This window comes from Juglans regia, chromosome 13 (assembly GCF_001411555.2).
Source record: "Juglans regia cultivar Chandler chromosome 13, Walnut 2.0, whole genome shotgun sequence".
Taxonomy (NCBI): Eukaryota; Viridiplantae; Streptophyta; class Magnoliopsida; order Fagales; family Juglandaceae; genus Juglans; species Juglans regia.
The window spans coordinates 24137258-24147940 of NC_049913.1; the positions used below are offsets into that span (position 1 = coordinate 24137258).

A 10683-nucleotide genomic window follows, 5' to 3' on the forward strand; every position below is an offset into this window, starting at 1 on the left:
TATCGAATGACTATCACATTGCACAATATAGGAAGGAGAATGAACTGCTGAAAATAGAGAATGAAATAAAAAATAAGAAGAAAGGAGAATGAACTCCAGAAGAGAGGAATGTGTTTTTTTTTTTTGAAAAACAATCCTCATTCATTCATATATCTGTAAACTCAATACAGTTTTTGTCTTTCTGTAAACAAGTAAATACAAAAGCTGGTGCCTTTTCAATCCACACCATCTCTTTCTCTGTCTTTGAAGCAGCCTTTGCTAGATTGTGTGCTACTACATTTGTGCTTCTATGAGAGTATTGAACCTTCCAGTCTTGCCATTCTAGAAGGACCATCTTCATTTCCTCAATGATAGTATCAATATAAGAAAAACCTACAACTACTTCATTCACTGCATTAATAATAACCTGAGCATCACCTTCAAATATTACTTTGTCGAAATTGAGATCCCTACATATATCCATTGCTTTCCTCAAAGTATAACACTCTGCTATAGCTGATAGATCAACATTTGGTCTCTGGTCATTGCAAGCAGCCATGACCTGACCTCTCCTTCTTCATTCTTGATAATCACACATATTCCCATCTTCTTAGCTTTTACATCCAAGGCAGCATTCCAATTGGCCTTAACATAGCTCTGCTCAGGTGGTCTCCATTTTTTCTCACCACCTACTACGCTGGTAAATCCCTCTTGTCCCTCTGATGTAGACTGAGCTAGATGAAACTCACTCAAGCCTTCCTTAGCTGATCTGATAACACTACTTGGATTGAGAAATTTCTTTTAAAAAATATACATGTTTCTTCTATTCCATAAACTTCTCATAATAGCTACCAACTCTTCCATCTCAGGCTTTGAAAGCTTATTTGACAGCTTCTCCCACAAACTCAATAGGTCTTCTTCTGCTATACTCCATTTTTGCAGAATTTTCAAATGCATGGTCCAAATATCATTTGTAGCAGGACAGTGCCATAAAACATGCATAACAGATTCAGCCTCTTGAAGACATATAGGACACTTTGGTTCTTCAATTACTTTTCTTACAAATAAATTCCATCTTGTAGCTAGCAGCTCATTACCTGCCTTCCACATGAACATTTTCAACTTTCCAGGTAAATTCAAACTCCATAAAAACTCCCATCTACTATCTGAAGCTGCCCCTCCTGAGGATTCCCTTTGTACAACTTTTGATCTTTCTTGTTCCAAAAAATAAGCACTTTTGACACTAAATAGTCCTTTTTTTGAAGGGCCCCATATCAACTTGTCCTCGACATCCCTTCTGCTCAAAGGAATGCAGCATATTTGATCAACTTCATCTTTAAAAAAAAATGTTCTAATTAGGACCTCATTCCACTCCTTTTTATTCTCCACCATGAGTTCACTGACCTTAGCATCCTCATTCAGTATAGCTATTGGAGACTGAACACAAAAAGAAGATGGAGTGGATAACCATTTTTTACCCCAAATTTTGATCCTGTTACCATTTTCCACCCTCCACCTTAGTCCCTCTTTAAGCAACCCCAAAGAACTCCACACACTTCTCCATATCAATGAGGGTGTATGACCCAATTTTGCCTCCAGCAAAGAGGAATTTCTAAAGTACTTTTCCTTATAAATCTGAGCAGTTAAAGAAGATGGATTCTGCAAAATCCTCCAGCCTTGTTTAGCCAATAAAGCCAAGTTGAACATCTCCAAATCTCTGAATCCCAAACCTCCCTTACCTTTTGATTGCCCCATTTTTTTCCAGCTCCTCGAATGAATACATTTTTCAGAGAGGAATGTGTTATGTGATGACTTAAAAGTGACTTTTTCAATAGTCGATGATAAGAAAAGATAATATCTATTTTTTTAGTTTTAAGTGTAGACTACAGTTTGAAAAGTGAGATGAGATAATTTTAGATGAATATTGAAGGTTGAATAAAATATTATTAGAATATTATTTTTTTAATATTATAATTATTTTGAGATTTAAAAAAATTAAATTGTTTATTATATTTTATGTAAAAATTTGAGAAAGTGATAATGATAAAATAAGATGAGATGAACCACTTTCACTACCTAGGCATTTGTATTTTAGGGAATGATTTTTAGAATTTTCGTATTTCTGCAGGGTTCTAAAAAATTTTTGGGGGTCCTATGAACGTCGGTCCGGTTGGGGGTCATTGTAGTCAGAAGCAACATCATAAAAGAAAAGGTTTACATGAAACCGAATTTGTTCACAGTGGTTTCTGATTGCTCTAAAATCTAAACCAAATCCGAACAGCTCAGGGCAGAGGCGGACGTAAATTACCAAAATCTTTGGCTTTAACCCCTACCGATTAACCAAAAAAAAAAATATTGGAAAAATTGCATCAATTCAAAAATTTCAACCGAAATTTATGAATTCTCATAATTAATTCCGAGACTTCTTCCTTGACGACTTGGATGGAGGCTTGGATTGCTCAGCAGCTCCTTTGGAGGCACCCGCTTGGTTTGCTTTTGAATTTGAAACGTTTGAACTGGATCCCGCACCACCTGCTTCATGCTTTTCTCTAGTCACCGCACCCTGTGATCCTCTCACCTGCGCGGCCCTCTTATCCTTCCTCTTTGGCCTGTAACTCGACCTCTCCCTCTTGGGGAGCCACCTTTCTGGATCTGGTGGAGGACCTGGGTTAGCCGGGTCAAACCCTTTAGGGTACCTTGGCTTTCTCTTTCTCTTCTTCTTTGCTTTTGCCTTACTCTTACCCTCATCCAGCGCCTCACTGACCCCAACATGAGAAGCACCCTCAACATATTTCGCTCCAGAAGTCCTCTCCAAACTATCCACATCAATCCCCTTCAAACCAGGTAATGGCGTCAGCTGCTTCTCATAAGCTTCCGCCTTATTAACATCCACATGAGCCATTGTTGTTACCAGCCCAACCAATGCTTCTATGTTTCCATGGCTTTTTACAAGCTCCTCGTATAATTGGGCAGCATCCTCTTCGTGGCCATGCCTGACCTTGAAGGAAGCAGCCTCTTGCATTATGACACTGAGCTTATTGTCCTCAGTCATGGCATTTGACCACCATTTGATTGCAGAGTCAAGTACTGCAGCAGCACCATCAATATCTCCAGCACGCTCCTTAAGAGCCACAAGGGTTGCAACGGTGGCAGGCATGTGCTGGATATCATGTATCTTAGCCAGGGACTCTGCTGCAATATGAGGATGGCCAGCAGCGGCAGCAACCTGTGCCCTAGCGAGGAGAACCACCTTGGACTTATCAGGGAACTTTTCGACAAACTGCCCTAGTACTTCTTCAGCCTTTCCAGCCTTGTTCTCTCTAACCAAAACAGCAGCTTGAAGCAGGATGGGCCTGACACTGTCAGCAAACATGTCCGGCAGTGCCGCGACAAGCTCACGAGCCTGTAAAAATTTAACAGAGTTCATTTAAGGAAGTCAGCAGAACCATAGTCGTTCACCATGACACAAGGCCACAGACATGCATTAAAAAATAAAAATTCAGATACAAGAAAAAGAATGCAAGACCTGATCCAGCTTATTTGCATGGAGAAGTAAAAGAACTCTGTTTGCATATATTGCTTCCCTTTGTTTTGGCGAAAGTTTTAAGTCAAGTCCACGAGCAAGATGGAAGTTCTGTAAATCTTTCTCTTTCAGCCGATCAAGTTTCTTTAGGCTATCAGAAACATCTTTCGAACCTTTCAAAGCAATAAGGTTGTTCACTGCCACAGCTAGTGATGATTCATCTGACACATCTCGTTTTATAGTGTCCGTGTAAGCTTGAATGGCCTCATGTGTGCGACCAAGGAGCTGATGAAAAAAGTCATTAGCATCACTTGCCACCTAGAATAATGGAACACCGTATTTGAAAATGAAATCAACTAACCTGCTGAACATAGGCCAACTGGACAGCTATAGGAGCCAATTCAATCTCTATTTCATCATCAGGCAAGTTGTCTTCCAAGAGCGTTTCCTGGCCAATTCTGACAGGAAAAAGCATATCAACATCTAGTATATCATCAATTTTTAGAGAAGTTCCATTCTCCCTTTTCTTAAGCTCATGCATATGCTTGGTTCAGTGCATATAAATTCATTCCACATTTTATTTTCTCCTCTAATTCACCATGAAAAATAAAAATTTATTCTACATTTCAATCATCATTTTCTATATGTTCAGAGGAAAAAGAAAAAAGTGCATATAAAAACACTATCGCTAATCACCTCCATTGTCACTTACCTTGCAACAAATAATCTATTTATGAAATTACCTTGCAAATAAGATTTCCAAACTTCCAACAAAACTTACATTCAAAGTGAATTTAAACTCCACCCAGAATAAAGTTTTTCCTTTTGACTGGCAATTTCCCTTATAGTACATATAATTACCACAAGTAAAAGAGAAACTAGTTTCAAAGTTACTATTGCAAGTGTCGAAGAGAGAGATCTATACAAAAACTAAGGTGCAACCATGATTTGGAAGACAGAATATCAGGTTCTGAGAAAAACAACAACTGAAGAAAACCATTCTAATTCTAAGATGTTACTTTGAATTGACGATCATTGCAATGGTCACCTGAGATAAGTTTCCGGTCACACAGACAAACTGAGCAGAACAGAGCAATCACAAATATCAAGAAATTGTTTTATGTATTTATTTTTGCCCTAGATCCAGGGCAAGAATAATGAGAGGCTTTCCATACGAAGATTACAGATGGCTCTTAATTCAAACCTTAAACTTCCTTCTACAAACAGGAATCTCTTTCTCCCTTCTCAGTCTCACCACCGCCTAAACAAGTACTCCCCCCAACCTCTAGAGGTTGGCTCAAGTGGTAAGAGCCTTGGTCTTAGTGGTATGATCCCTTCAGGTCTAAGATTCAATCCCTTGGGTGCAAACAATTTCTAAGGGCTACCGGATTGGGGGAATATTTCCTTGAATTATCCGAAGTGCACATGCTGGAAACTTCTAGCCAAGGGCTAGTGCACCCTTGGAATTAGTCGAGACTTTGGTCCGAACACCTGGTGCCAATTAAAAAAACCCCCATGAAGAGGAAAACTCAAAACCGTGGCCAAAATAGACCAATTGGACCTCAAAAATTCAGATCAGAGGTAGGGTGCTGATAAATTTAATAAACTATCACAATAAAGAGCAGCTAGTTTTGGATCACATGATATAATCACCAAAAATATAGATAAGACCAACAAGGTTGAACATTAAAAGAAAAATGATTTCCTTTATTAAGAAATGTAAGAGCAAACAGTTTGCTTGAACAGATGCTCTTTAACAAAGTTGTTGTCCTTCAATTAAGTTGAATGCAACTGGCTTATGAAAATCAATTCTTAGCAACCAAAATAGTACATTACCTTCGGGCTGACAGCAAGAGTTGTTCCGCATCTGTGTACATGCCCCTCTCAATTAGAGAACATGCAGTGTTGTATGCCAACTCAAAACTGCTAGTTGCTTTGACCCTAAGTGTATCCAGCATTCTTTGTACTTCAGATGCCCTCCCAGAGGCAACCAAACCAGCAACAGAGTTTATTTCTATGGAGTCTATCTTGGATTTTTGAAGCTTCTGATAGATATCCATGCAAGCATCCATTTTTCCCAGACGATACAGAATCTGAGACTCTAACAGCATCGTTGCAGAATTACCCTCTTGACGTTTCAAGGACTCCAAAGCTTCATCGAGTTTGTTCTGTCTGTATAAGCAGTATGCCTATTTACAGATAGCAAAAGCACAAATAAGAACATCAATGAGGCATTTAGGATGCTCTTGGAGCATTGTATTCGAGCACATGTATAATTGAAACTCTAAAATGGATTTGAGGAAGAAAATCTTGAGTTAAATAAATATATAATTAAACATGCAGGCTGTTTTCATTTGATTGAGCCCACGTATGAACCACTTAAGATGCTAAGACGCTCAAAATTGAATGCAAAGAGAGATTTGACGAGTGTGAAAAACTAACATTTCTTATCAATAAATAAAAAATTTATTGATGAGTAATAGGCATAGCCCAAGTCGAGAAATATAGAAGAGCAGCACCTAGGCATGATTGTCTAGAGATACGAGGAACTCATGACTATTTATACCATTGAAATCTATTACAATCGACTAGTGTAGTAAAGTGTTACAAAAGAAAAGTCTAAGCTTGTCCATTTCAAAAATTAACATGTGAACAAAGAAAAGCAAATCCTTGAATTTGAAAATAACGGGCAGAGAGATGGTACCTAAATTCAAAGGCAATCTGAATCACCTTCCAAGAAGCATCAAATTTTGCAAATATTGGTCATTTCTAGTTTATTTTCTCCTAATAGTGACTCAACAACTTGTACTTTTTTTAGATGAATAACAACATGTAGTATTTAATGAGACAGAAACACGTTACCAGCAAAACTAAATAGAGATCACAAACTGAATGATCTACGAGCATGTGCACACACACAAGAATATTACCGTAATAAGAATTTTGAAAATCAACTTTTGTAGGGAAGTAATCAATATTACGAAAATGAAACTTTTATGAGTACGAGTTTTTTATTTAAAAAAAAAAAAAAACGAGTTTGATGTATTCTTCCTCTTCCATCTTATTTCATTTTATTTCTGCTATTTATCAGGCTAGGATCATTAGAATTGGCTAAAGCCAGAAAAATAAGCATAATGTCACAAAGTTGCTTTTCTTGATTGGAGTGCCTCTCTTGGGAATTTTTTTTTTTTTATAAGAAAAATGAAATTTTTGTTGATACGAATGAAGTAGGCGAAGCCCATGTACACATTAAGTATACAAAAAAACACCTAAATACATTCTAGGAACCAGAATTTTTTTTTATCAGTAAAAATATTATATATATCAATAGGAATAACCAAGTACATTGAACATATACAAGAAAACACCTAGTCCATACTAGAGAGCTCCTAAAGACCCAAAAAGCCCGTGAAAAACTACCGAGAATACCAAGCCCGAATTGGAATAAAAACACACCTCCCCAACCCCAACCCATTGTTTCCCGTAAGACTAATACTCCACCCAAAACTCCCTCTACGAGAACGTCTTCATGATGCCCTCCCTTTAGTCTTCCCTCGACTTGAGCTACCACCCTTAGTGTCGTAGTTGATTGCTCAAGAAAGACGCTTTAACTCCTTACTTTTCTTAAAACTTGATTTGGTTTCAAGTGAGTGGCTTGCCTCAATCGCAGTGAGTAGTGCTTTAAATTGGTCTTCACATCCTCCATGTGAGAATCCCATGATATGCTGAATCTCGTTGACTTCATCCCACAACTCTCTTGTCACCTCCATAACCATTTCCTCTCTTGGGAAAATCTTGACCATGGACAACTTGAGAAAGTGTTGACTTATTGTTATGGATTGGTGTTATATGTGTAAGAAAAGTGGTGAATCTATGGACCATTCATTACTTCATTGTGAGGTGACAAGGTTTTTTTTTTTTTTATAAGTAAAATGTAATTTTATTAAAGAAGAATGTATAGGCGAAGCCCATGGCAAGGGCGTTATGGGATGAGATCTTTAGTAGGACCGGACTTGCATGGGTGATACCTAGGAGGGTGTTGGATCTCTTTGCTTGTTGGAAAGGCCTTCAGGCCAACCTACATTTTGTTGCCATATGGAGAATGATTCATTCATGTCTTATGTGATGCATTTGGCTTGAAAGGAATGATCCAAGCTTTGATGATCAGAAGTGCTCTTTAAATGAGTTTAGAAGTTTCTTTTTCCACACCTTATTTCTTTGGGTTTCTATTATTGTACTCAATGGATCTAGCTCTCAAGATGTTCTTATATCATTTTCTAGCTCCTAACTTCTAACTTGGTGTTCTCTTTCATATATTTCCTGCATACTTCCTTGTGTACTTGGACAATGCCTATTTACTTAATTCAATAAAACTTTATGTCACTTACTAGAAAAAATAATCATAATGTCAACGCAACGCGCGCCTAGTGATTAAAATTTCTCCATTTTGACCATAATCCACCAATGTAATAAGGTTCATCCATATTTATGTACCGCAATGCATATCGACATCAAGTAACACACAAGGCGACCCTAAATCATTTAAGATGGGATTATAAACCGAATCAAATGCGTGAAATTACGGACCTTGAAGAAACCAAAATCGAACGGAACCTTCTGGGAGGATTGAATCATCGACAACGCGTCCTCGATCCTATCGTCCTTAATCAACGCCACAACCTTGCACCGAATCGCGTCCTCATCACCGGGTGCGATCGAAAGAACTGCACAGAAATTAAAAAAAAAATACAAAAAGAAAATCTAAATGACGAATTTGTAGAAGGAGACAAAAGTGAACATGAGAATTGAACCTTGATCCGCGACTTTGGCAGCCTGTTCGAAATCAGATCTCTGGATGTGTTTGCTAAGGGAAGTAAAGAGATCCTCGATGGCGGGGGGAGGCTGCGACGACGAAGGAGAAGGTTTCGGTTTGTCTTTGGGCTTCGGAGCCATGGATTTTCAAGTATGTAAGAGATTTAAACGTGATAAACTCGCTTGCCAAACAGATGAGAGGAAAAAAAATGGAGACGGAGGTTCAGGTGGAGGCTGGAGAGAGCTGTGGCGATGGGATGGCTATCTTCGATTTGTACTCTCCAGGGCTCCTAGCAGTCTTCCTCAAGTTCCTCTTTGCCTTCTCGGGATATTGCCTTACGGGTCGGGTAACACCCGGTTGACCCACCATTTGGTGGGCTTGTGGCTACCACGTGAACGTTTGAATGTCGAGAAAAATGAGAAAAAATGTGAGTTTTTGAGATGAAATTTAATAGATTTTTGTAAAAATTATGGTCTTAAATAACGATTTTAAATAAGGAGCGTGCCAAATTGTTAATAAGAATATTAATTTTTTAAAAATGATATAAATAAATGGAATCATTAGACTAAAAAAATTATAAATAAATTAGAATTATACTATACAATTTTAAAAAAATTATAAATAAATTAAATTATACTATATATTTTTAAGAACAATGCCGGGGTGCACGCCAAATGTGCATCCCAAATATGCACACTAGTGTGGAATTTTTTAAAAAAATATTTTTTAATCATCTTTAACCATTAAAAAAAATACAAATTTACTAATAATTTATTTTCTTAACCATTAAGAAAAAAAATAAAAGAAATTAAAATACACAAGTGGGAATATTTAGAAGCCATAATATCATTTTCCTCTATTTTATATATAAATATTTTGTATGGCTAATTTCGTTCATCTTTCTCAGTAGAATTTATTGAGGTCTCATATAAAGTAGGGGTGCTAACCGCCCTTATGGGGCAGGGCCACCCCTTCCTGGCACCCCACCCCGCATGGGGTGGGGAGTGGGGAGTGGGATTTTCACCCCCGTCCCTCGCCCTGGTGGGCAGGGTGTGAGGCAGATTCCCAATTTGCTCCGCCTTATGTCTACTTAAAAAATGGACTATGTTCCACTCGGTTTAAAAATTATTTATAGGTAAAAAAATGATTAAAAATATATTTTTAGACCCAAATTGTAAATTTAAATTTTATAAATATGACTATAATTTAAAAACTATGTAGTTTTTAAATTTACTTTGTGAACAAGTCTAACAAATTGTAATATATATTTATATATATATATATATATAAACATATAAGTAGGGGTGGGGCAGGAGAAATGTGGGGTGGGGTTGGGCCCTCCCCGCCCCCCGCCCCTCTAGGGGTGCTAGAAGCGAGGTGGGGGCCCCCACCCCTACATGGGCGGAGTGGTTGCATCCTTAAGAAATTTTTTATGCATTATACATAATACATAATACAAGTTCAAGTCCGGAAAACAAAACAAAAAGTAACAAGTTACTTAAACCCAAGTGTTTTCTTTTTGGGTGTGTGGTTGCATCCTTAGGGTTAAATTTTAACAAAAATAGGTATGTCCTTAATGTTTTTAGCATCAAATTCCATACATTTTAGTCCATTACGGCCTTATTCTAGTATTTCATCCAGAATATGGGTTTGGTCCGGAATTTATATACGTGGCATTTAAAAAACAAATTGAAAACTGAGGACAAATTGGTGATTTCGAATGAGATGATGGCCTGATACCTATTTTTGTTAAAATTTAACCCTAAGGACGCAATCCCACACCCAAAAAGAAAACACTTGGGTTTAAGTAACTCGTTACTTTTTGTTTTGTTTTCCGGACTTAAACTTGTATTATGTATAATGCATAAAAAATATCTTCTTGAGGAAATGTTGAATGTTTGATGGAAGAGAGAAGAGAAAACAATAAATAAATAAGAAGGAAAGAGATGGAGTTTTGTCAAAAGGACGAACATTATTGCGAGATTCAGTTGCATTCCTAATTTTGGTTCAATACTACTAATGTTGGGTGTTAGGAATGCTTTTGAAATACCATAATTTTCTCCATTTTGGTTTGAATTTTGGAAGTTAGATAGATCTATTGTCTTTATCCATTTTCTACAAACATGTTCTTCACCATTGAAGCGTCCTCTACAAACTCAGCTAAACCCACCCAATCCTAGCTACCAACCACCTACCCTCATGTGGATCCCTCAAGTGTTGTCATTGGCATGCATGAGGGCCACACGTCTTAACCGCTCCACCAATCGCAATTCTTTGAATGCCTATTTTTGTTAATTTTTGTTTTCTTGTATGATACATTTTCCCTTTAACTTATTTCACTTATTTTTCAATTCTTTTTTTTCCTTTT

General features: G+C 37.4%; 1 protein-coding gene across 1 annotated transcript; it reads right to left on the bottom strand.

Moving 5' to 3' along the window:
- Positions 1-2159: 2159 nt before the first annotated feature.
- Positions 2160-8744, bottom strand: LOC108979962 (signal recognition particle subunit SRP72-like). Its single transcript, XM_018950765.2, has 6 exons — positions 8314-8744; positions 8090-8226; positions 5339-5691; positions 3864-3960; positions 3506-3787; positions 2160-3382 (listed from the first exon to the last, which is right to left on the bottom strand). Exons 1-6 carry the CDS (start codon positions 8453-8455, stop codon positions 2390-2392), a joined length of 2004 nt encoding a protein of 667 aa, XP_018806310.2. The 5' UTR covers positions 8456-8744; the 3' UTR covers positions 2160-2389.
- Between the last annotated feature and the right edge of the window lie 1939 nt (positions 8745-10683).

Excerpts from the sequence above, each read along its gene's own strand:
- LOC108979962 (XM_018950765.2), bottom strand. The coding sequence starts at position 8,455 with ATGGCTCCGAAGCCCAAAGACAAACCGAAACCTTCTCCTTCGTCGTCG. Across the intron at positions 5,692-8,089 it reads TCGATTTTGGTTTCTTCAAG|GCATACTGCTTATACAGACA; the intron begins GTCCGTAATTTC and ends ATCTGTAAATAG. Across the intron at positions 3,961-5,338 it reads CTCTTGCTGTCAGCCCGAAG|AATTGGCCAGGAAACGCTCT; the intron begins GTAATGTACTAT and ends TTTTCCTGTCAG.